General features: G+C 41.3%; 1 protein-coding gene and 1 long non-coding RNA gene across 6 annotated transcripts in view; one reads left to right on the top strand and one right to left on the bottom strand.

The window, feature by feature from the left end:
• Window positions 1-21: 21 nt before the first annotated feature.
• GTF2H1 (general transcription factor IIH subunit 1) lies at window positions 22-23,584 on the top strand. Of its 2 annotated transcripts, none has more exons than NM_001199592.2 (15): window positions 22-79; window positions 3,539-3,707; window positions 5,561-5,753; window positions 8,224-8,386; window positions 9,748-9,841; window positions 10,335-10,484; window positions 11,462-11,541; window positions 12,802-12,932; window positions 14,646-14,733; window positions 16,031-16,119; window positions 16,888-17,005; window positions 17,795-17,885; window positions 19,233-19,348; window positions 20,207-20,299; window positions 20,871-23,584. In NM_001199592.2, exons 2-15 carry the CDS (start codon window positions 3,554-3,556, stop codon window positions 20,955-20,957), a joined length of 1,647 nt encoding a protein of 548 aa, NP_001186521.2. In that variant the 5' UTR covers window positions 22-79; window positions 3,539-3,553; the 3' UTR covers window positions 20,958-23,584. The 2 variants fall into 2 exon arrangements, with proteins under 2 accessions (NP_001186521.2, NP_001384018.1); NM_001397089.1 differs by lacking the exon at window positions 22-79 and adding an exon at window positions 501-1,395.
• Window positions 576-25,061, bottom strand: part of LOC121111035 — a 40,596-nt gene continuing 16,110 nt past the window's right edge. Inside the window, exons 4-5 of one of the 4 annotated variants that reach the window (XR_005860150.2) lie at window positions 3,114-3,247; window positions 576-2,439 (exon numbers count right to left, since the gene is read on the bottom strand). This is a non-coding gene — a long non-coding RNA (uncharacterized LOC121111035). Of the gene's footprint in view, window positions 3,248-25,061 lie in introns of all 4 variants that reach the window. The other 3 variants (XR_005860149.2, XR_005860148.2, XR_005860146.2) reach the window with 3 other exon arrangements.

The raw sequence follows: 25,061 nt of genomic DNA on the forward strand, positions 1-25,061 counted from the left end.
CGCCCGCACCGCCCCGGGCCCGGCCCGGCCTCCCCGCGGCCCGCAGCGCCCGCCCGCCCGGAGCAGCTCCCGCCCCACGGTAAGCAGCGCGGCGCGCGAGAGGCGGCGGCGGGCACTGCGGGTGCCGGTGAGGGTAGCGAGGCCGATCCGCCGCGCTGCTACGAGACAGCCCTTACTGGGGATAGCGCCCGGAGGTCCGGGGCGGCGGGCCCGGCCCGGCCCGGCGGGTTACGCCGTAGCATTTGGCCCGCCCGTCCCGGGGCTCCCTCGGCCGCCTTCTCCGCTCGGGCCTGGCCCGGCTCTGCGGCAGCCCCCGCACAAAGGCGGCCCGGCCCGGAGCCTCCTGGCACGGCGCTCCCCGCGCTGCGGGCCGGGCCCTGCAGCACAGTCGCGCTGTTGATGCCCCGCCGAGAGCCCGCAGCTGCGTGAGCGCAGCTCCGGCCCCCCGATGCTCCGGGCCTACGCGTCTGCGGCGCGGGCCCTCAGCACCGCCGGGTACCGGCCCTGAGGGAGCTGATCGCAGTAGTGAAGCCGACCCGAGGCCTGCCCCAGCTTGTTAGCACTCCGAGCACATCCCCAGCAGGGCCAGTGACAGCCCTAAGGGTTGCTTTTATTCCCGCTCAGAACTCGAGCACGGCGGCGGTACCGGAGAGCTCTCAGAAGAGAGCTACGAGGCGCAGAGCACACAGACACCGGGTGCAGCAGAGGTTAGGGAGAGGCTGTGCGTTAGAGGAAGGATCGCAGTTGGAATGTGATGGCGTTTCCAGGTGATCCTCCCCCCTGAGCTGGGGAGGAGTGGCTGTGGGTGGTCAGCAGTCAGCACCCCGTACTTTGCTCCCGCACAGACCCTGCCCGTTGCACACTGCAGCCAATAGTGCCGGCCCAGACAGCACGATGACAAATCACAGCCGGGGTTAGGCCTGCTGCCTGATCCCTGGGATTTTCCCAGCCATTAACCATCACTTCAGAAATTCTGTCACTGGAGAACTTGGAATAACCTGCGTCTGGTTATCCTGTTCAGGAAGGTGCTTTAAACCAGAGAAGTGTCTCTTCTGAAATTTGCAGTTGAATGACTCCAATGCTGCTGTCTTCAGCAGCAGACAAAAATTACCAGTAGAGCTGCAAAATAGCAGAATTTCTCCCCTTGAACATTGCAGTCGTTGCTTCTTGGAGCAGCGCTGCTGCAAACTGCAGCCCCGATTGCTGGAAGCTCCAGAACAGCGATCAGGCACAGATATGATGGTGATGAGGCAGGCAGGAGTAGCTCATTGAGGGCTCTCACCTCCACACCGAGCCTAAGGTCTGAATAAAGAAAAGAAGACAGCGTGCTGTGTGAGGACGTGGCCTACCTCTCAGCAGTGGTTAGGAGTGTCCTCATGCTGCTCTCACAGCTGGGTGAGATTCTATTTTAGAATTGTTCTGGTACTTCTTGTAACAGCAGAAGCCATCTTGTTTCCATTAGTGAAAGATGGTAACTTCACTAGATCCTTATTATTGTTTGTTTTTTTTACTGATGCATTGTTCAAAAGACAGCTTGGTGGCTTTCTGCAGCTTTTTGATTTTCTGTGATGCTGGCCGTGCTTGTGAGTTGTATGATCCTGCTGCCCCCGTTAGCTGCTGCATGAGAAAGAGAGCATGACAGTGACGAGTATGAGTGTATGCCCTCCGTGCCCTCCCAGCAGGCAGAAAGAGCCACTTATGGGCTCCGTGCTCACAGCCTGCATGCTGCAGGCATGGTGCTGGCAGCACTGCGGCTATCAGCAAGAAATTGCTGCTGGTTGCTGCGTGCCGCAGCAAAAAGGCTGCTTGTAGGTGGGTGAAATAGCACAGCACAAAATCAAGGCAACACAGCACAATGAGCCCCAAATGCTTCTCTTTCTGTTGTGTGCAGTTTAAATTCCTTTGTATTCTGTGGCTTCATCTCTTCTGCGTTTGATAATAACGTCCTTGAAGGGGTGTAAAGTGAAGGGAGAAAGAAGTGAAAATCCTCAGTCTTACATACATGGAGGTTTATGGTCTGTTAGAACATGTGGGCAGCTGTCTCTTTCTAGTAAGGACGAGGTGCTGATGGGAGACCAGAGGCTCACGACAGAAAATTCTGCATAAAACGGGGGCACAAATAACACTGAAGGATAATAATGCTGTTGGGGCGACTGTAATGGATTGTGCTGCGAAACAGTCGTGAAATGATGCCATGTGGTTTTCCTTGAGAAAGCAGCATTAGCAGGGCTGCTCGGAGCGTGGCACAGCCTGTTCTGGTTGCTGCTGCAGTGGTGTGGATGGGAACCCCCACAGTCAGATCTGCATTGTTGAAGTGTTGGGTGAGGCTTCAGCTGATAGATGCCACGGAGGAGTGAAACTGAAGTGCAGGATCCATTCACCACGAAAGCTTTCCATACGCTATTTTGCATAACACGTTTTGATGGTAGGCTTGCAGTCCTGAGGAGAATGCTGTGCTGCTATACAAGCTGTCAGAGCAAAATCTTAAAAATAAAAACCCTGCATACCCACAACTCTCTGATTTTAAATGTTCAGAGGTATCATTCTGTGCTGGGTAATATTAGTGTGATAAGCTGTACGCGCTGCTTTGATGCAGGCGCCAGCAAAGACAGATACTCTTAAAACCCACAAAACATACGTACTGGCTTTCGAAAATAGTGCTCTGTGTTTCAACAGCAAAGTTCATGGTGTACAAAATATATTCATTGGACAGAGTAAACATTTTCAACAAAGATATCATTTTTTGATGGGCATGCAACGGTATGTTCATAGAATCTGCTGGGCATACTTATGGTGCACTCATTCTCTTGAGAAATATGAAGCTGTAGGGTGAAGCTGTAAAGAGGGAGGGATAAGGACTGCTGGAAATGTTACAGCAAGTATTAAAAGGCTTCTGAATGTGAGACAGGTGAAAAATCCCATTCTTTTGAAGCAGATACAGCATTTTATCCCTTGCTGTCTGGGGGAGAGGGGTAGGGAGCTGCCCAGCTGACATTAAACGTACAGACTGTTGCTCAAGCCCTCAGCAAAAAGCACTGCAGTAAGAGCAGGGCTGTCACCCAGCTGCGCTATCTTTAGTGCAGAGAACTGAAAATCCATGATTTTTCACATACCTTGTATCCCTCCCTCTTCTGAAATGATTTAGCATCTGCTGCTCATGCTGAAGGAACCGCTGCCAAATGCCGGAGGAGATCTGCAGTTTGTGTTTCTGCATTGCTTTGTTTTTTTGTTGTTGTTTTTTTCTGATCTGCAAAGAATGGTAAAGAAACATTGAAACTTGGTTATCGGTTTAAGGTTTGGGGGTCTTTTATTGGAGCACAAGCAGTGTCAGCAATGTAATTAGACGAACTATTTAAATAGCTGGCAGTATTTTGTTAAAATAAATTTGCTAATTGTATCGTCAATGGGGAACGTGTCTGGAATGGTTCAAAAGTGATGTGAGCATTAACAAGTACATACAAGCCATAGTGCCTTGACAAGAAAAGTAGAAGAGTCACAGCAAATAATAATAATTAGTTCTACTGTATGCTTTTGATAGCTCCTTGTAGCCACAATGGCAACGTCATCAGAAGAAGTGTTACTGATTGTAAAGAAGGTCCGCCAGAAGAAGCAGGATGGAGCTCTCTACCTTATGGCTGAGAGGATAGCGTGGGCACCTGAAGGCAAAGACCGCTTCACAGTCAGCCACATGTATGCAGACATAAAATGTAAGTGAAGGCTTTCCCTTTTTCTGTAAGTACTCCAGTAAATAATATTTCAAGGAACGTTGGAATGCAACCCAAAGCGTATTGCCATAAAGCATTGATATGTTATTTGGGAAGGTTGCAAGGATCTGGAGCTTTGGCTAGGTTGTTGTATACAGCAGCAGTGATTAGGACCGTAGTGAATGATTATTGGTTTATTAAGGATGTGACAGCAGGACTTCTGTACTCTGCAAATCTTTGTTGTACTGCATTTTCTATTAACTTTCAAAACAACAACAACAGAAAACAAAAACCAACCGAGAACTCTGCAATAAATTGAACAGAAATCATCTATGCCATATGCCTGTGGAGGGAAGGGTGGGAGGAGGGCTGAGGAAGAGTATACGATATTCGAGCCCAACACAAAAACTATCTGGCATCTATTAAGCTCTGTATCTAAGGTTGTTCCAATCTGCTTATAAAATGAACGTGGCTTCTATTTTCACCCAACAGACCATAAGTTCAGGAGTGCTAGCTTCTGTAGTTTGGCCTGACAGTAATTTACCAAAGAAGCATTTGCTGCTGCACAGTTCTTGCGAGTCACAACTGAACAGTAAATGTCTACATGCTGTTTCTCTGGCTTCAATTAGTATGAATGTTCCATGTGTTGCAATGCCAAAAAAGGAATGAAGCCTGTATGCATCGCTTGGTTCAGCTTTAGTGAGCACTGCTGTTAGGAGTCATATACAGGTACTGCAGCATGAACAAAAGTGGATGCGATGAATCAAATCTAAGTTGCTGTTTTCTGAAATACACGTGTGATAAGTTAAAAGGTCCGTTCACTCATTATATTCAATTTTATGAAGGCTTTATCCAACTATTTAGCTTATGCGTAAGCAGCTCATATACTAGATGTGGAAGCGTACAGGCAAAGAAGTATTTACAACTTAAATGAAAGGTGCTTTTTTATGTCTTTTTAAAATCCAAAAAAATAAAGATGGGGTGGGGGGAGGGGGGCATTTGTTTAGTGGTGATGCTTGGTTCTGTTCTCCTAGTTGCACTACAGAAAGGGCACAAGATTGGAAGTTAGGTCAGTGCTGTTTGCAGTGCTTTGTTGAAGTCAGTGTAGCAGAACTATCCATAAATGCAGTTGCTTATGATCCATAAGCACAGCTGTTCTAGCCTCTTATCCCTCTAGTTACAGAAAAGGAAGCAGAAGTTGGGTTTTCCTTGTGAGTCATCAGGGTGTAGCAGCACCTTGGAGGCATTGGGATCACCTTTTAGGAGTACCTGCAGCTAACTGTGCTCAGCACACCACTTGAGACCAGCATGCTTTTGCTGTCAGCATCCTGTTACCCCACCCTGCATTTGCTTTCTTACTACTGCTCTTCTGTGGAAACTGATCCAGCTGGAAAAACCAAAGGGATTCTCAGTGGATCGCTTCCTTGGTTTTGGTTACTGCACAAACATTAACACCAGTACAAGAGAGGCGGCAGGAAGAGATGGAGAGGGGACATGAGGCTGTCACCTCTCAGCAGCAGCCTGGACTTGTACCAGCTTGAAATCTCCAGGTGACTGGTTTGCCAAGAAGGAATGTAGAGAATGCAGAGATGAATCTAGGCTCCTAAGGTGTGGTGGAAGGATACTGAGCAATGGGCTGCTGGTGGCAGTGTCTTGTATTTTGGGCTGACTGTGCAGCATTCAGACTAATTTAAGGGGAAGATGATGTTCTACTTGCATGGCTGGAATTCACACACAGAGTAATGATATTTAATTGGAGGATGTGGATACTTGCTTATAACCAAATACTCTAGGGAAGAGACTTTCCAATATAAGCTTGCTGTCTGTTGCTAATTAATACTCTCTGTGCAATCTAGGCCAGAAAATCAGTCCAGAAGGTAAAGCTAAAATTCAGCTTCAGCTAGTATTGCATGCAGGGGACACAACCAACTTTCACTTCTCCAATGAAAGCACAGCAGTGAAGGAGCGAGATGCAGTAAAGGATCTTCTTCAACAACTGTTGCCCAAATTCAAGAGGAAAGCTAATAAAGAACTTGAGGAGAAGAACAGGTAAAGGGAATCTGAAAGCTGCTTTTCTTATTTCATAGTTCTTATTTAACTATAGCGTGTTTCTGCCAACAGTTGTAATGTTGTATTGCAGTGCTGTTAGCGATGTTGAGTTTGTGAAAATCTTTCCACTTTCAGTTTCAATCCTCAGGGTTTAAATAACTGTAACATGTTGAGACTGTCCCCGCATTCTCAGTGGCACATTCTCAAGGTGTGAAGGCAACCACTCAGCCTTTCATACCTGTGGGTATGAGATGAAAGCGCCCAAGTGGCAGTCTGTCTCTTTAGCATTCCTGAGTACATACTCACCAGTTTAAAAAGCATTAAGCACTTAAGCACTTGTTTCTTCTCCAGAAGTTTTCATCTTCCTTCCCCTCCCCCCCCTTGCACACCCCTGTCACTCCTTCCTCCCTGCCTGCCCAGACAAATCTTCTGTCCTGGTATGTTGTGGACTCCACTAAATTGTTGGGGTTTTTTGTTTTGTTTTGTTTTGTTTTCCCATGCATCTCATTTGATACGCAGTAGTTTATAATTTGGCATACAGGATGTTTATTCTAAAATAAATTTGAAGAAAAGAGTTTCAGGAACTAAGTCATTTCCCCAAAAGGGCTTTTAAGATACACTTCTTTTTCTTTGAAATGCTCATTTTAAACCGGTCCTTATGGGCATAGGGCATACTTCTCTCTGCCTCTCCAGATGAGTTTCACCAGCATCTTATGTGAATCCTCCACCTGCTAAGCTTCCATTTTCAAAGACTGCTGTAGCTTTGAACTAACTTATCTAAGTTAAATGTTTTGGATTTTTTTTTTCTAGAAAATAGGAACATTATTTCAGCAGGCAGATTAGATCTTCACAAAGGGAAATCTTTACACAGACAAGAGCCCTTGTGTAGTAGCTCTGACAGATATGAGCTGTTTTCAGTACTGCAGGGACAGCTAGCACCTACAGCAGTGCAAACTGCTTTGGTATTATTACCGTATAGTTTCTTTATTGCTCCTTCCTTTTCTCTGACAGTGATAATAGTGAGTAGTTGTACAGCCTTAGCTCTGAATCCTTGCACTCCTAAATGGAGCTTTACAGAATTTTATCTTTTGGCATTAAAAGCTTTTCTAGTTATAGAAAAGTGGAAGCAGAAGAGGCAGAGTCTCTGTACACAGTCTGTTCGTTTGACAATTGAAGTCCAAGTCCAGTAATTGGATTTCACTGCTTAGTTTGGAACAGATGAGGCCCAAAAGTCTCAACCTATTCTGGAAGAGTACTGCATCCCAAGTCCCTGTGGCACTTCCTGCATGTATTAATAGTGGGGGGTGAGGTGTGTATGAAAACCCCAACATCTGATGAGCTGTTTCAAATTTAACAGACTACTGCTTGCTGCTTTAACTTGTAGTCATTGTCACTAATCCATATTTGTAAGAAGAAAAATTGAATAGGAAGAATAACATGGTGTGAACCCACACCAGGAATGTCTTATCCTAAAAAGTTACCACTTGTGTCTCATCCTGCTTCACCCTCAGAGCAGCTGCAGACTTCAGTCCAAATTGTAATTTATCCCCATTTTTCCCATGTCTACATAGTATGTTCTGTGTATTCATAAGACGCCTCATTGTTGGTTTTTTTGTTGTTGTTCACAATCAATATCCTGAGGAACATGCTTAAGCTTGTTGAGATTTTTGGCTATCTGTCCACACATATGCATGGATCCAAGTAAATAACCTGCTGGGCTTCACATTGGGTATACAGCTACGTGAAAAGAAGAACATGAATCAGCTGAAGTTTCTGGTCCATGCATTGCTTGCATTTTGGACAGTAAGGGTGATACTGGTGATTTCGATTGTAGCTTTTGTAAACACTATCCCCTGCTGGATGGAGGCAGCAACACTGAATGTTTCTGCAGCACTTGTGCTACATGTGAAAGTTAAGTGATGTCACCAGCAGAAATGTTAGTGAATAAAAAGCCTCACGGTAACGTGCATCTTAAGGTATCTTATCTCCTGCATGCTTTGTAATCTGTACTCTTGCACTAGAATAGAGAACAGTAGGTACCAAACTTTAAGATTTTAATCAAGAATTGGGTAGTTCCCCAATCTCCTTTTTCTACCATATGACCTTTGTTCTGAAAGTTCAGAACAATTAATTTTGCTTTTGCAGGTCAGAAGACTCCAGTCTAGGGCCTGCAGAGACACGTGCTTCACAGAATATTTAAGGACAAGACATTAATCCCACATTAATGCTTTCCTAGGCGTTACTTTTTCTAGCATTTAATGCTACCCCTGAAAGATTTTGAGCCCTTTCTTTGTTCTTTTGAGACAAATACCATGATTGAGATTGCTTGTTTACACAATCTTGTTAAGAAACACAGCGTTTTTGAAAGAAAAGTTAGTTTCTGTTCCTGTTGTGAACTCATATTAGCTATGGAAATCCTAGTGATTTATCCTGCAGCATTTCAATTCTATTCAATACATTCTTTTACCAGAATGCTGCAAGAAGATCCTGTTTTGTTTCAGCTCTATAAAGACCTTGTTGTGAGCCAAGTAATCAGTGCTGAAGAATTCTGGGCCAACCGTTTAAGCCTGAATGCAGGGGATAATTCTGCAGCACCTAGTAAGCAGGATGTGGGCATCTCTGCAGCATTTCTGGTATGTTGAACTTCTCATTGAAAGCGTTTTAGAGCAAACAAACTGGGGAAGTGAGAGTTCTGCTCCTGTACTTTATTCCCATATACTTGAATATTCTCTCCTGGTACCTCAATTTAACGTTTCTCTGCCTGTTAGACTATTGCAAGCATCAAGGAGGAAAAAAAAAAAGTAAAGGTACTGTGCAAATCTTCAACCTCAAAACTGTATCGATTTAGGTTGCTCAATTTTAACTTAAAGATGTAACACACAGATGCTGTTTAAACCGCTGTTCCATCTTCCATGTAATAGGAAAAAAAAAAAGGCAAATTCAGTCACTAGATCAGTGTATTAATGCAATAAATTAAAAAGCATCTCTTGCAGTGTCCAGAGTCCAGAGTCCCACACAAATGGGCTTATTCTTTCCCCATGTTTGTGTTTTTATTTAATCTGGTACATGCTTTCAGCTGCTCAGAGACCCAACTGGTACATCTGAAAGCTTGTTCCATCTCTTTCCCCAACTAACAGTTACATTACCCCATGTAGAATCTCAGTGCAACCTAAGACATTATAATCCAGGTAACAGTCTTCAGATTCCTCCCACAGGTCCATGTTTTTACAGTTGCACCAAAACTCATACAGATGATGATTTGTTAACAGAAATCCCATTTCTGCCTTTGTAATGACTTGTGCACACAGCAGAGGTTTGAGTGGGAAGGAGGAGATGGGAATTGTTTTCTGACATACCTGCTATACACTCACTTTCCCCCCTCTAAATATACAAGAATTTAAGTGTACTGAAAGAAAGAAAAAAGCCAGAATACGTAGGCACCTGCTTGCTCTTGTTACAGAGAATGTGACTTTGCTTACTTGCTCCAGAAATTCCTAAAGAAATAACTCTAACTTGCAGGTTCTAGCTAAGGCAGTTTTTAAGTTCAGTGTTATTTATCATTTGTACTGAGATGCTTTTAATATATAAGAAAAGGAGTAACAACCCTAAACTATTATTGATTCTTCACTAGATGAATTGTTGAGTAAACTCCAAAAGATTAGGCATGCACAGTACATATGCCTATTTTTACTTGGATATATTAAACTAACTGCCTCTCTTGACTGATTGTTTTTGCTTTCATCTTTAAAATTTAGTCTCCTTCCTGAATCATCCCTTAGGTAGCAAGTATAATAACGTAATTAATGCACACTCTTTTGTTTTGTGTTCTGTAAATACCTATTTATGATCAAATATGCTGTGGATTATTGTAGAAAGAAGATTATGTATCTACAACAGAATTTGACTGCAGGATGCCAGTACTTTCTTTTCCTTCTCCATTTCCAGAAGATACTCAGACTTAAGCTGTTTTTCCTCCCTGTATGCTTTTTCTTAGGCTGACGTACGACCTCAAACAGATGGCTGCAATGGTCTGAGGTACAATTTGACTTCAGATATCATTGAGTCCATATTTCGAACATATCCTGCAGGTAAGAGTAGTGCATTGCTTTACAAATACGTTCACGTAAGTTTTGTTTCTTACCATTTTACTGCAGGTAGTCAAAGCCTTCAAGTATAAAGGACTGTGACTGAAGTCTCTTGGGTGATTTTTCCCTACCAAGTCTCCTTAATTTGAGGAGGGATGGGAAGAAGCACGTGCTAAGATGTGTTTCAACTACTGAAATTGAGTTTTCATTTCAAAAGCACTTTAATTTGTTCCACCTACTTCTTTTAACTGCAAGTAGAGATTTGGCTCCCATGATACTCTGCACTGAGTATTTCAGTTCTTTGGAGGGGAAGAGTAATTTCTATCCTTCCCTTGCACTACACTGAACACTGACACTGGTTCATTTGGGGCAGTAGGTTAAAATACGTGACGATAGCACCAGACAGAAAGCTAGGAAGCAAGTAAGAAAATACTAAAATAAAATGCTGTATTAAGATTTGCAGAACACTTTGTAATCATTACTTGTTTGTTCACAGTAAAAATGAAATATGCAGAAAATGTTCCACATAACATGACAGAAAGGGAATTCTGGACACGGTTTTTTCAGTCTCACTATTTCCATCGGGACAGACTCAATACAGGCTCAAAAGACCTCTTTGCCGAATGTGCCAAACTGGATGAGAAAGGTAAGCTTTGTGACTTGGTTGCTGCAGTAGGCTGATAGCAGTCTTACAAAGCACAACGCAAGAGGAACAGCTGGAACGCCTCGCAAAGCTGAAGTCTACGTTTTCTTATGTCCATTTATTGGACATCTTGTTAAAGCGAGAGGCAGAGATTGCCACCAGAAATAGTCTGTAGCTTTGCTATCCTTAGCCCGACTGCAAATGCATTCCTTGAAATAAATGGGGATGTGCTAGTACAAGAAATACCCTGTATCACAACTCATGCAACAATAAATGAGTGATAAATTCCAATAAATTACCATCATGACAGTTTAATTATGCTCTGCCATTGGTTACTATGAAATAAATCTGTTTATGTAAACCTTCATTTTGTGGTTGTGCACAACTTACAGCAGGTACAGCTTTTATGAGAAATTGAGTGTTTAGCAACAGAAAAATAGGGAGGGGGAGGAGTTGCCATCCCTATTCTGTCCACCTTTTTAACAGAAACTTAAGTCAGATGATATTTAACCTGTATGGTTTTTTAATCATCCAGACATATGAAGAGGTAAGATCACTCAATGGCATTCCTTAGTATGCGTTAAGAATTTTGACACGATATGGATTCTATTAGGAATCCACAACCCTTCACAAGGAGAAGCTATCATAAGTTACCATTCTACCCAAAGCAATCCAGTAATGCAGGGCCAGAATTCAAAGAAAAAAGTCAGGCTTCCCAGATTCAAGTAATACTACAAGCATCCTCAATTTTAATATAGAACAGTGTGCAGGGATGAGCAGAAGTTGATGAAAGCTGCTGTAATTAGGAGGCTGATCTCTTACAATAATTTTCCAAGTTTATTGCTTATTTTAAAGGGAACTTCGTAAAGGGTTGAAAGATTTAATCAGTGATATTTGAGCATATTGATTTTTAAAGGTTAAATATAATCTAATAATCCCACACGTTTATGTTTTTTTTTTTCCCTGCTACTCCCATACAGGGTTAAAAGCAATGGTGTCTCAAGGAGTGAAAAACCCTATGATAGATTTAACAGCTTTGGAAGACAGAACATTAGATGAAGTAAGTAGTTGGCAAAAACAAATTTAAGGGGAAATTGGGTCCTCCTTCCTGTTCAAATGACTACAAATGCTATTTCTAAAACACATCACTCAGAAGGCTGCTGCATTTGCTGAGTACTCAACGTTTATGCAGCTGTATGTGCGTGAGGAACTGAAGCCTGTGCCCAACTGCCTGTGTTAATGTGCTGGGTATGCTGCAGGGCCTCTCACTTCTTAAAATGAGTTCTTTCACTTTGTATGGCTTTTTTTTTTTTTTTCCTTCTATCTATAGCAGATTCTCTCTGGCTTCTTCCTAACTTCTAGAAGCTGTGGCCACATACAGAAAAGTAACACAAAACAGGAAAAAATGTTTTAGCCTTTCTCCTTACTTTAATCGTTGCTGTCGGATTCTGCTTAACTTTATGCATGCTGTATAGAATTGTATCTAGATTTAATTATTGTATTTTGCCAAAAATAGCCTCACATGAAGGTACCTGCCTTTAAGTATAAACTAAAACAATTTTTATAAATCATGTACCACAATATGAAATATTTAAGGATGCGGTTTTCTGCAGCTGACTTAGTTAAATCTTTGAGTTATAATTAATAATGGTGCTTTGTTTCAAAAGCTTTTTTTTTTTTTTTGAGTTGTACAGAGCTATCAATCCAAAGCTGGAATAGGAGTTAAGAATACGCATGTTTGAAGTGCTGTGCAAACTGCTGTATTTTGCATTTAAGGCTGGTTAGTTGCAACTGAGTTGAAACTGAGTGTAAAGTGAATTGCTTTCAGCCACTTGGTAACTGGGGAGACCTGCCAGCATTAAGGCTTGAGGTTTCTTGAATTCCCAGTGCCATCACATCTTCCTGACACTTAGACTGTGGGCAGCTGGTGTTCCACAAGGTTTTAAAAAAAGGTCCATAAAACAATTGCTAGTTCTCACTTGCCATCAGTGTCTGTCTGTTTAGTACAGGTGATTTCTTTTTTAAGCTAGTTTTAATTTACAACAGGTTACAGTCCTATAAAATACATGTTCCAGATTTATTTTTTCTTCTTAAGACACCACTGAACTGCAATGTCTTAGCAGAATAAAATAATTTCTGGAGGTTTTTCCCCAAAGCACCTGGGAGTCATGGTCTGGGGCAGGTAAGAAAATGCATTTGGATGATGATACAGTACCACTAAAGCTCAGAGGAGATGGCATGGCTTCCTGACTCAATGGAGAACACAGAATGGTCCTTGTGGTTCAGGAAGGGGACGTAACCAGTGTTGTTCTCTTTATAGGGCTATGGTGTTGCTCCTGTGGCCTCTACATCAAATGCCTCAAAATCTGCTAGAGAAAGTAGCAATGCTGCCATTATAAAACGCTTTAATCATCATAGTGCCATGGTCCTTGCAGCTGGCCTCAGAAAACAGTAAGTTTCAATGTTGCTTAAAAGCTAAATATTTTTAACAAATTAAAGAAATTACAGAAGGAAAATACATCTGCTGTTACTCGTCCAGCCCTTTCCTCTAATTTTTATGAATGAACTATTATGTTCTGGAAATAAAAGTACTATTAGGTTCTATTTTACTTTTTAGGAAGTTCTTCGCATCTGCCTGAGATGACAGGTGCTATATTTAGCCGAGTTGCTCTCCTACCATTCATACATAGAAAATGGAAAGGATGTTTCTGCCTCTCTTCTCTATCCCTGCTGAAGGGTGCATCAAGGGGGAGATCTGGTTCAGGGGCTCCTCTTGCCACCTTTCAGGAGTGAATCTGCTGTGACTTCCTTATAGTTGCATGGGAGAGGGCAAATGAGGAAGCAAAAACATAATTGTGACTTATGTGGATCACATTAAAGGTTTACCTAGTGTAGCATCCTGTCCCTGACTGACTGCTGTCGTTTAACCCAGCAGGTGGCTGAGCACCACACAGTTGTTTGCATACTTTCCTCCTTTCCAGTGGCATAGGAGACAGAATCAGGGGGGAAAAAAAGCAGAACTTGTGGGTTGAGATAAAACTATTTACTGAGATAGAGTTGAGGGAAATAGTTATGAATATATATATATACACACACACATTCATATATATATATATATATATATGAATGTATACAACTAGTGGTACGCAAGCAATTGCTCACCACCCCCAAACCAATGCCCACCTAAACCCCCGAGCAGCAGAAGAGAGGCAGATGAACTCCCACCCCCTTCAAAACTCCTTCCACATGATGTCATAAGGTATGGAGTATCCCTTGGGCCAGTTTAAGTCAGCTGTCCTAATTCTGTTTCCTCCCAGCTCCTTAGGCTCATTGCTGAGAATGGCCTTGGCTCTACAACACTGCTTAGCAGCAACTATAAACATCACTGTTACCAGCACTGTTTTTGTCCTACAACCAAAAACACAGTGTCATACCAGACATTCTGAACACTTCTATCCCAACTGAAATTAAGACAGTGACCAAAAAGTGTCTTGTCTGGTTACATATATTTATACTAAAATCCACAGGTGAAACTTCCTAAAAAAAAAGGGGGGGGGGGATGAATTGGGTTTGATGTGAGGTCTGTTGTACATGTAGTTTACAGACAACCACCTAAACAGATTACTACTGTACCCAAGTCCTACTGACCTTACATGTGAGAGATCTTAAATACTTTCTTCTCTATAGCTGAGCTCCCTGACAACGTTCTCATCTTTTCCAAATTGAACAGTGAATCTCAGATAGTCTCTTTGGGATAATACATGTCTCTACTCCTCAGTTTGGAGAGGAAAACAGCAATTGTCATTCTGAAACAGCAGATTCTCAGAGCTCCCATAGCCCTGCTAGTTTGTGATAGTCCTAAGTATGTATGCAAATCATGTGATTTTCATGACTTTGCTGTGTCCCACTTCCACTGTTGGCACGCCACTGTTTCTGCAGCAAGGGAGAAATATTCTTCCCTGCTGCTGAGTTTCCTCCTGGACAGAGCATTATTTGAGGTGTCGGTTCCTTTTGTCTACATAAACTTCTTCCAGTGAAGACACAAGGGGGGGAAGCTGGTGTACAGTATGAACATTTTTGAAACATAAATTTACTTTGTCTCTAGCTTGTGTCTTAAATTTCTTGTGAGGTGAATTCTTCTTAATGCTGTTTCTCTATTTTAAGAGAAGCACAAAATGACCATTACAGTGAGACCAGCAGTACGGATGGAAACTCCAGGGATTCAGATTTCTTTCAACCACCAATCAAAAAGGTATAAAGTTAGCTGATGCCATTCTAGTTGAAAGAAATTGGATGTTGTCTCTTAAAACATTGCTGAAGGTTTATTATGTGTTTTAAGAAGCACCTAAAACAATACTTGTTACTCTGTATACTTCTAAGCTAAATAACTAAGGGCCAATGAGAAGCTTTTAGAATAAGAACATCTGTTAGTAGATACAAACTATACCTTGAAGTATTGTTCTGTTGATCTGTTCAGTAGGGCCCCCTGAAAGCAAAAGTTTCCAGTGTGATTCTGATTAGACATAAGTATTTTTTTTCCATACTGTGCAGTTGTATTTTTGCCCCTGAACAGTTCTAGAGAACATCCATCTGAAAGGAGTACGGGTGCTTGAGAGTCAATATTAACCTATCAAGTGTACATTTGTATAGAGAATGATTGAACTGACACACAGCAGTCTTCAACTTAAGGGTAGAAGCTGGAGAAAGGTTAAACAAAGAGCCGTGATGCCTGGTGCACTGAAATAGAGCATCAGCCTGCTTTAGAGTGACCACAGCAGCTCACAAAGCAAAGAGAAAGTACAGTAATTGCTGCAAAGATTGAATACTCCTTGCTAGAATTGACAGTTGAAATAGGTTGACTCAAAGCCTTTATATATTGCTAAGAGAGCCTTTATATTACTGCTAAGAAAAGAGTGTAGAACACACATTGTTAAATGTTGAAGAAGTCAACAGCTCTGACTTTCAAGAAAGTTAGTTTTTACTGAAGGATAAACATACCAGCCCTGAACAAGTGTGGTGATGAGAGGAATGAGAAAAGAGCATAACAGTAGGAGACTCCAAAGGTAGGTTTCTCATTCTTTGAAGTCCGTTGATGCTGTCCTCTTAGCTCTCACCACTAATGCTTTAGCTCTGCTGTCACCAAACAGCTTGGATAATTATTGCTGTGTCAGTCCTATGCTCCTGGACTCTAGCAATTAAATCATTACTATTTCTGTTTACATAGAGGTAAATGACTTAAGTAGAGAGAACAAAGAATGGTCTGTGTATAGCAGAACATTTCCTGGAAGTAGCAGGGACTGCAAGTTTTGGTAATCTACAGAAAAAGCAGTAATGCCAAGAATAACACATACAAAACTGTACATGTTTAACAACATTGGTCACACCTCCCTCAGGAGGGTAGACACAAACTGTCCCAGGCAATTTTGTTTCATTAAGGTGTGTCCAAACCTTTCACTCAAAAAAAAAAAAGTTGAAGTGAGAAGAAAAATATCACTAAACACATCAAATTGTGTTATTGGTAACATCTATCATTCTTTGGCTTATTTTAGGTGAAACTACAGGAATCCATTGAATATGAAGATTTAACAATGAATAATAGCACTAAAACTATTGCACTAAATTTAAAGAAATCTGACAGGTAAGATAACAATAAATGCTAGCTATTTTGGTATACTTGATATAGCAAGTCTCTCATCACAGCCTGAAGAGAATCAGGAGATGTAGTTCCCACTGTGCTATACTCAGCCAAGCACTTCCCATTTAAATTTGTATTTTGATTTCATTTTGCTTTTCAGCAAGTTTCTTTAAACCTACTGGGAAGGCTTTGACATATAATTCCTATGCAAGTCTTAAGAGTCTGACTGTCATAGTTCAGTACTTTGCTGCCGCTCATAGTAGAATAATGAATGTAATGTGTGCATATACAATTCCAAGCAAAACAAGCAGCATTGGGATAGTTTGAGCTGGTCACTGGTCTGTTACTGTTCTAGTAATTGTCCTCTTGTTTTCTAGACCACTAAGCTTAAGAACCATAGAGAAGGACAGATGCCACAAGAAAGACAACCAATTAAGACATGCATGTAAATGTAACTTCCTTTGTCTGAGGTTCAAATTGGTGAGAAGTCCTCTGCTACAGTCATGTTCCCAAAACTGAGCACAGTGGATGGCAGAGAGTTTTTCATGAGCTTGCTTGCAAATTCAGTGATAGAAACTGCAGCCTCTTTTGCTGCCATACCCTTCCCTCTTCCCACGTGGCACTGCCTTCTCCTTTTTATGTCCATAAAGAGGATTTAGGTAGCAATATCAGCAGTTGCAGAGCATCCCAAATTGGAAATATTTCTACTGTCCACTGAATTTGGTGTCCATTTTACCACCACTCCTATCAATATACTTTTCTCCTTCACAGGTATTATCATGGTCCAACTCCAATTCAATCACAGCAATATGCAACCAGTCAGGATATAATTAATTCTTTTCATAGTATTAGGCAAGAAATGGAAGCATATGTACCCAATCTAACTCAGGTATGTAAGAATTTTTCAGAAATTCTCTTCTTGATGTTAGCATCTTATTTCTGTACAGTTTCCTGTCTCTTGGCTACTGGAGTTTAAATTGTTCAGGGTAAACTCAATTATCTCCAATAGCTTAACGTTAAGCTTATTTTACAACTTCAGGTGGTACCTTTTCAAATATTGCATTCAAGATCTAAACATGAAAAAAGGAAAGAATTGAAAAAAAAATTGAAGCATTTCTGATATTCAGTTATATTCTCCTGTTACCGCGTTCTTTTAAATTAGCGGTGAAGGCATAAAGTACAAAAAAAAATAAAAATACAGGACAGCTGACTTGAAGTACTGGCAAATATTACTCATCCCACCCTCTGAACTTCAGGAGGTAATGGTCTGAAGTCATTGTATGCAGGTTTATAACTAAATGGGTCTTTGTCCCAGAATGCGTTTAAGTGTAGGACCTGCTTTTCATTGGGCTGCACTCTTTCCTGGCAACTTGAGGGCAGCAGAGCCACCAGCTGATCCTCACCAGCCAGTAACTGAACTTCCCCGATTTGTAAACCCACATTTGGCCCTAAGAAAAGCAGCTACAGTTGTGTGTTGCATGTCTGTATTGTAGTGATCAACTCTGTCTCATTTTGTACAGCCAGTTCACATACTAGGTAAAGATTTGTTCATAATTAATTGGGGAGCTCTGTCAGAACTTCCATTGTTATGTCCCCAATTGCATCTCCACTGTTAGATCTCACCTGTGATTTATTTTTAAGGCATTGCTGCAGAAATTGGTTCCCTCTTTGCTTTCAGGTTCTTTCAAGTGGTGATGCTGCTAGCACTATTGCAGTCCTGTCACCTGGAGGAGCACTTATGCAGGGTGGAACACAGCAAGCCATAAACCGTAAGGATTTGAGATATATAATACTTCAATCACTTCTTATTACATTACACAGCAGTTTGCTGTTTCATATCCCTCATAGATGGTTACAATGACACAGGACATTTTAGAAACTCGTAACTGGAATAACACTGGTTACAGAAACAAAAGCAAAGCAAAAACTCAGTCCAGCTAAGAGGCAGCAATGGCTAAAACTGTGCTGTGGCAAGCGGGTGACAGAACATCACAGAACAAGCGAGAAAGGATGGACTCCATACCAACTCCTCATGCAGTTGATAGGTTTTGTGTGTTCATTTTTATTTTCTTTTTTCTATATTTTAGTAAGTCAAGACATACTGTAGATAAGAGTTTTGAACTAGTGGAACTTTTTTTTGCAGCCTGAATTAGAATCCACAGCTTGCTGAAAGGATGACCTACCTGTGGACTGCAAGGGCAAACAAGCAACCCACCCTCCTCCCATTTCTATCCAACTGCTCCATCCCCCCACGTTTATGCCACCTTGAGTTTCTTTCCCTTTCATCTCACAGTAGATGAAAGATGTAGATGCTCTCACAAGGCAGGGTTTAGAACAGTTTCCCTGTTTATGTTTTGTACTTGATCTGAAGGACTGCAGAGACTATTCAGACAGCTGAAGAAGTATGCATTCCTAGTGGTAATAAATGGAGTCATCAAGCAGTAACAAAACTTTCTTACCCCCCCCAGCTGATAATTCCCGTTCAACCTTGACCACCTTTTCTTTTAACAACCTTATCCTAGAGTTCCCTTTGTACTGCTCAGGTGACTGCTCCTATAATTCTCAGTGACTGTGGGTTGTTTTTTTTTGTTGTTGTTTTTTTGTTTGTTTTGTTTTTTTAGGGTTGTGGTGCCCTCCCTGTTTTTGAACCACATTACCATTTTTACTTGAAGACACTGTTTGAAAGATAGTTCCTTGTTCCCTTATGTGCTGTATCTGACAAGCGTCATCATTGTTTTCTTATTGCCAGTGAGAGAGGGAAAAGAATTACACTAGCTTGCATTATCTGCTGTACAGCTCATTTAGTACTAGACTTCAGATAGAACTGTCAGTACTGCCCCACTTACTTTCTAATTCTGGATTAAAGCATGATGTCTATCTTTTGCCTGTCTAACATACAAGCTTCCACACACATTAACCATTAAATAAGCAGCTGACCTGGATTAATACAGCTGGCACTCCTCCTTCTTCTGAAGCACCTCAGAGCTTCCTCCCAGTCAGCCTTTCTGTGATTCTAATAAGAAATGTGTATTACATCACTCCTTCACTCGCCTTACATTCTCATTTTATGTATCATAGTTTTGAGTGATATGAAAAACCCTTTTTTCCTGTTGCAGAGATGGTGCCAAATGACATTCAATCTGAACTAAAACATTTGTATGTGGCAGTAGGGGAACTGCTAAGACACTTCTGGTCCTGCTTTCCTGTTAACACGCCATTCCTAGAAGAAAAGGTAAGGCTTCCTCATGTGACTCTGATTATGATATAGCCAGATATATGGTTTAAGATGACTGTCATTGACTTGAAATATAGAGCTAACACACGCGTTAAGTGAGCACTTACTCATCATTAGAGCTGAAGGTCACAAAACAATATAAAACATTACATTTTTTAGCAGTTCTGCTGGTGTTATTGGCTACAATCATCCATGGCCCTGCATGCCTCTTAACCCCCAGTAGGAGCGTTGGCTGTTCACTAGTTTCTAACATAATGGTCAGCTGCATTCCAGCCACAGATTTAACACTGCCAGTTTAAAACACAAACTACAGGCCCCCCTTCTTCTACTCTAAGGTGCAACTGCCACAATGATAGTTATCAGCAAATCTTCCTTATCCTTCTATCCATTGTAAAGTTACTCAGCTTCAAAACATACTGTTTCTAAGAACAGAGTGCCTTCATGAAGGGATGAAGGCTGTCTATGACCAGGTTGCCTTCATGATTGTTAGCATTTCTGTTGTCAGTCTCTGACCTCACATGTATCACATAGCCAATGACAGACATCTTAGATTTTTCTGCTGCAAAATGTGACCAGAAAACTCACAGGATAGTATTTGCTTGAAGCAAAAAGGATATTTTTGTTAACATCTTATCTATATTACTTGCTGGCAAAGTAATAACGACAGCATTGCCACACTGCATTTTCAGACACACTACACTTGCCTCAAAAATAAATATGCACTTAATTTTTAAGTTAGAGACAGATGATTTAGGAATTTTCCTTCTTTGAACCATACATATTTCAAGTATTCCCCCAGAACTGATTACAAAGTGTTTTGTGCAAATGATTACAATATTGGTTCTTGTCTTTCAGGTTGTGAAAATGAGGAGCAACTTGGAAAGATTTCAGCTTACAAAACTCTGCCCATTCCAAGAAAAGATTCGGAGACAGTATTTAAGCACAAATGTAAGGGAAAAATAACTTTAATTACAATGGTGCATGTTAATAATGTGAATCATAATTTTCAAAGGATGTTGGCTTTGTTTGCTTCTTATTCTGGGTCATCTTAAATTTATTTGTTTACTAGGAAACTGGCAGAGGGAAATCAGTTACACAGTTAACTATTCTTCTCCGGCTCTCCCTTTCTACACTGCTGAATAATAGATTACCCAGCAGAAGGCAGAAGTCATGTTTCATTTTCTATTTCTGTCATGACTTAGGACTTAAGCTACTTCAAAACGGTCTCTCGCCATACCAGATTTGAAGTGGTCATAGGCTAAATAGTGGAAAACAGCATAACCAAGTGTCATTTCCCTGGACCATCACAGCTTAGTCACTCTGTGAACTACTCCCTCTACAGAGACTTCGCAGTAGAGCTTCAAAGTCCTTTCTCTGTTAATCTGGCATACCCCCTTGATCTTAGTGAAATTACTTGTAGTGAATGAAGGGAATAATCCAACTGAGTGTGTTTGCTCAAAGGGAGGGTCATCCGTTCTCCATTAGCTGTGACACTTCCTTTTCTCTCTTAACCTTTCAGTTGATAAGTCATATAGAAGAGATGCTGCAGACAGCCTACAATAAGTTCCATACATGGCAGTCCCGGCGTATGCTGAAGAAGACGTGAGAGTGCATGCTGTACAGGTTTGAGAACAGAAATCTGCAATAGGGATAGGAGTACAACCTAGCACATGTGCAGATCTTATAGTTGTTGCAGGAAGACCTGCAACCTATGGACTTCTGGAAACGATGCTAACTGAACTTGCACATTTTTTGAAAAAAAGAACTGAGATTAAACTTGAAAACTAGGGAGAAGAACAAGAACGAACCAAAACAGAAGAGCTGAGGCGCAAAACTATTTAAAAGACACTGTTTACTGCAGTTACTCAGGAACTGCTTTTGATTTGCATTAAGAGCTGCTTTCAGAAATAAAAAATTTAAAGAGGGCGTATTAATAAAATCTGTTTTTGTCTAATTTTTTTTTTAAGAAATGTATGGCACAGGGTAGAAATCAAAAATGTTTTCACTGGATTCTGACATTTTGTTGAATTGTTTGTACCTTCCGCAGCCATTTAACAGTGCTATTTTAGAATGGAGCTGAAACTGGTTTTACTTCAACCATCCAGGAGAGCGTAGCTGTCCAACGATGAGCTACTGCCATGTTCCCCCCCCAACCCCCAATTGGAAGCAAGAGACATTGCACTAAAAGCTGTTCATGACCTGGGGCCCCTAAAGGGACATGGGGGCAAACTCTCACCTGAGATCTTGGATTTTTATGCAAAACTTTTTCAGCCATCTGTTTTGCATGTGTTCCTCTGAGTGCAAGTGTGTGCTACTGCAATCTTTTTTTTTCTTTTAAGGTGGCATTTGTTCTGAGGAGAGTTTACTTTTTTTTAAATGAAATTAAATAAAGTTTCTTACAAAAGTCACTTATTTTCAACTATTAGACTTCTTGTTTAATTTCTTCTCCTAAATCTCTTTTCCTTCACTCTCCCCATTTGACTATTACATTATTTTTGGCGAATTGATAATCAGCACAAAGAAAAATGTTATTTACAAAATGTCCATAAATATTGGGAATCTGTGCCATACTTTGTTCCAAATAGAACCAGTTCACCGTTTCAGACCAACCTGTCTTGTATTAAATGTGACTCAAATGCAAAGTAAACCTGTTTTCTATAATATATGCAGTTGAATGACATCCTTGTATTTTTTTGTCATCCTGACTGTACTAAGGCTCAGTACAGGCTACTGAATTTTTTACTTCTAACTAAATGTGACTGTTAGAGTATAAGATGCGTTTTCAAAGACAAATCAGAATGACAATACTTAGTTAAAGCAAGCACAGCAGAGTAAGACAGAAGAAATCCCCACTAGCTCGCATGATGACTTAATACTGCGTTCTGCCATCACTGGTATGATATTAAAACATTACAGTATGATGCCAAGTGGAGGATTGTTGCAGATGTATTTGTATAGCCAAGTCTGTGCTTGTTCTGTGCTGCTGCTCCATTTATGCAAGAGGGGCTTTGATTTAACCGGTGCACGGAAGGCAGCAGCTTCCTTGTTTCCGGTGTTCTTGGAGTTTTGTATTATGCTACTATTTTGATAAAAGCTGAGTTTCAGTTAAATGTCACTGTCTGCACCAAACCCTGTCTGGAAGTGTATGCGTATTGTTAAGCCCAGTTTCCTGGTCTGCTTCTGCAGATAGATGCATGATACCTGCTCTGTGATGTAATGTGGTTTGCTACAAGAAGTGATAGCTCTGCAAGAGGGACATACTATTTTTTTGGCACAGTAAGTGTCATAAATGGATGCATGAGGGCGAAGAGGTGTACGTCTTGTCAAGGTTACCTCTTCTGGTAGATAGTTTGTGTAAAATCTAGGCTTAGAGTAGGGCTTTATTAAGCCTAATACTCTTAAAAGTGCAGGCAGTTCCCAGAAAGAAAGGGTTTTGTTCCCCCCCCCCGATTCCAAAGCATTGGATCTAGAAATTTTGTGGCCAAATTTCAGCTATATAGTGAAAGCTATCATTGCTTTCATCATTGTCAGAGGAATACAAGAAATATCCAATTTGTATTCTAACTTTGCCTGAAGCTACAAACAGATGTGAGTATTCAGCTGCACTGAGGCTTTGCAATAATTATTTCATTTTAAAATCAAACAGGAGTTCTATACTCAGAAATAATTCACATTTGATTTGATTCAGTATTTAGCGTTCCTGGAACACCAAACAAAACACTTAGCACAGTGCAAAAAGTTTCAGTGCATCGCAAGACGATTAGTTAGAGCTCAGAAGACTGTTGTTTGCAGTCATGACGGGGGATAGTATTGCTATAGCTTTAAGTTATTGGTGTGATATCAGGCTATCAAAATGTTTCTTAATTACTAGAACTGCGGGGGTGGGAGGAGAGAAGGAAGACAGTGAATTCAACAGTTTTGCCTAGAGACTGCACAGGCAAGGCTGCTATGCACTCATACTGCTTTTTCAGGTATTGTGGCAATAAGGCACAGGCCCCTCCTGAACTAAGGGAGGTAAACTGAATATCCTTTCTTCTACATAGCGTTCCCCTTCTCTGTAGCATGGTCCAAATCCCAGATTCATTCCTTAAGTTTTGAAACAAAATCGTCATGCATTATATTACTATTGGAATCTTTATACTGACTTGTATTTTTAATGAGAATTCATAAAACTTGTATCACTGGCATTGATCTAAGATTTGTAGAATAAACCCTACTGAATTCTAAAGTCAAGTCTTCTCTAGTGCTTAGGCTGTGTATTTTCTGATGTTCCATTAAACCCCAGTCTATTCAGGCCTAAACTGAAATAGAACAGCACGTAGTATTAGCTCAGCCATCCCCTCATGCTGGTAGAGCATATCAGGAGCAAAATGGTTATAATACATTTCCTCTTAAATTGTTTCATTTTCAGAGATTGAGAACTTCCGCCTCGTAAGGACTCTGCACCATTACTCTCTACAGCTGTGCCCATTACTGATCACAAAAAGCAGACAAGTCTCCCTGGATTAATATTCTGCTTGTTCCATATGTCGATGCAGCAGCTGTCGTTCCAGGAATGCTCACAGGCTGCTTTGTCAGCCATCCACATCCAAGCTTTCCTAATAACAGAGGATAACTTAAAGCAGATATTAACACAAGTCTGGCTTAGCTTATCTGCAGCCTGTGAATTCAAGCAACAAAAATACTTGGACACAACACAAAAATACTGCACTTCTTCCTCTCAACAAGAGCTCTGCAACAGTCAAGGGAAGGAAGTGAAATTGTTTCCCCGGAGCCATTCCTACAAGTAGCTGCCTGCATGCTCAGGGCAGCTCTCTCGATGGTGACCTTCAACTTCCCAGTGTGACAAAGCACTGTGCAACTTACTTCCTCCCACTCCCTTGTAGTAAGGTTCTTTTACAGCTGCATTTTCCCATATTTATACTGTAACTCCATTCTTACAACCTATATCCTGAGGTTTTGTTATTAACTAGAAAGCTCACCTTATCCTTTGCCAGAACTCTCAAACAGCACTTCATCCAGAAAGTCACTTGTGCAAGCAGGTGAGGTGACAGCAAGAAAGTTTGAGTTTCCCATTACCTCTCCTGTGTCTCTCAACATAAAACCTTGCTCAGATGTCCCACTACCTGAAGGCAGCATGTAAAAGGGCTTTGGAGCCCAGTCTGAAGCCATTTCAGAGGTGAGACAGTTCTTAACCTGTTTCCAAGCTCTCTAACCATACAGTAAAAGGTGGAGCTTGATAGAAACAGAACACAGCAACTTCAGTTTTTGACAGCAGTCAGACATCAGAGGATCTACAGAGGTGCTCCTCCATACACCCTAACAAATAATGGCAGATGTGCTCCTGCAGTAGAGGTTAAAAAGCTGGGGAACCTTTAGGTTGCCTACCCCAATTTCCTCCATCTTTTTCAAGACACTGCATTTCCCTCAGCTACCTCCAAACATACCAGTTCCTGAAAATAGACCCAAGTCCTCACCTGAAACACTGCAAACAAGGCAAATCACCACTCATTGCTAACAACCTAAATAGAAAATACCACATCAGGGCTCCCTTGGGCTCTCTTCTGTTGCATAAGGGCCAAGCAGGTATCAGCAGCAGGGCAGACAGCACAGTGCTCACCAGAGGACAGGGAGTAGCACCCAGAGCCCTTCCTGCCATGGACCAGGGCTGTAGAGCTCATAAATGGGTACGGAGGCTCTTACGCTTTCA

Source organism: Gallus gallus, chromosome 5, assembly GCF_016699485.2.
Source record: "Gallus gallus isolate bGalGal1 chromosome 5, bGalGal1.mat.broiler.GRCg7b, whole genome shotgun sequence".
Classification (NCBI taxonomy): Eukaryota; Metazoa; Chordata; class Aves; order Galliformes; family Phasianidae; genus Gallus; species Gallus gallus.

What these genes read in the sequence shown, in the direction of transcription:
- GTF2H1 (NM_001199592.2), top strand. Translation starts at nt 3,554, where the DNA reads ATGGCAACGTCATCAGAAGAAGTGTTACTGATTGTAAAGAAGGTCCGC. An exon ending in GCATCTCTGCAGCATTTCTG is followed by an intron (nt 8,387 to 9,747) that starts GTATGTTGAACT and finishes GCTTTTTCTTAG; the next exon opens with GCTGACGTACGACCTCAAAC. An exon ending in TGCCAAACTGGATGAGAAAG is followed by an intron (nt 10,485 to 11,461) that starts GTAAGCTTTGTG and finishes ACTCCCATACAG; the next exon opens with GGTTAAAAGCAATGGTGTCT.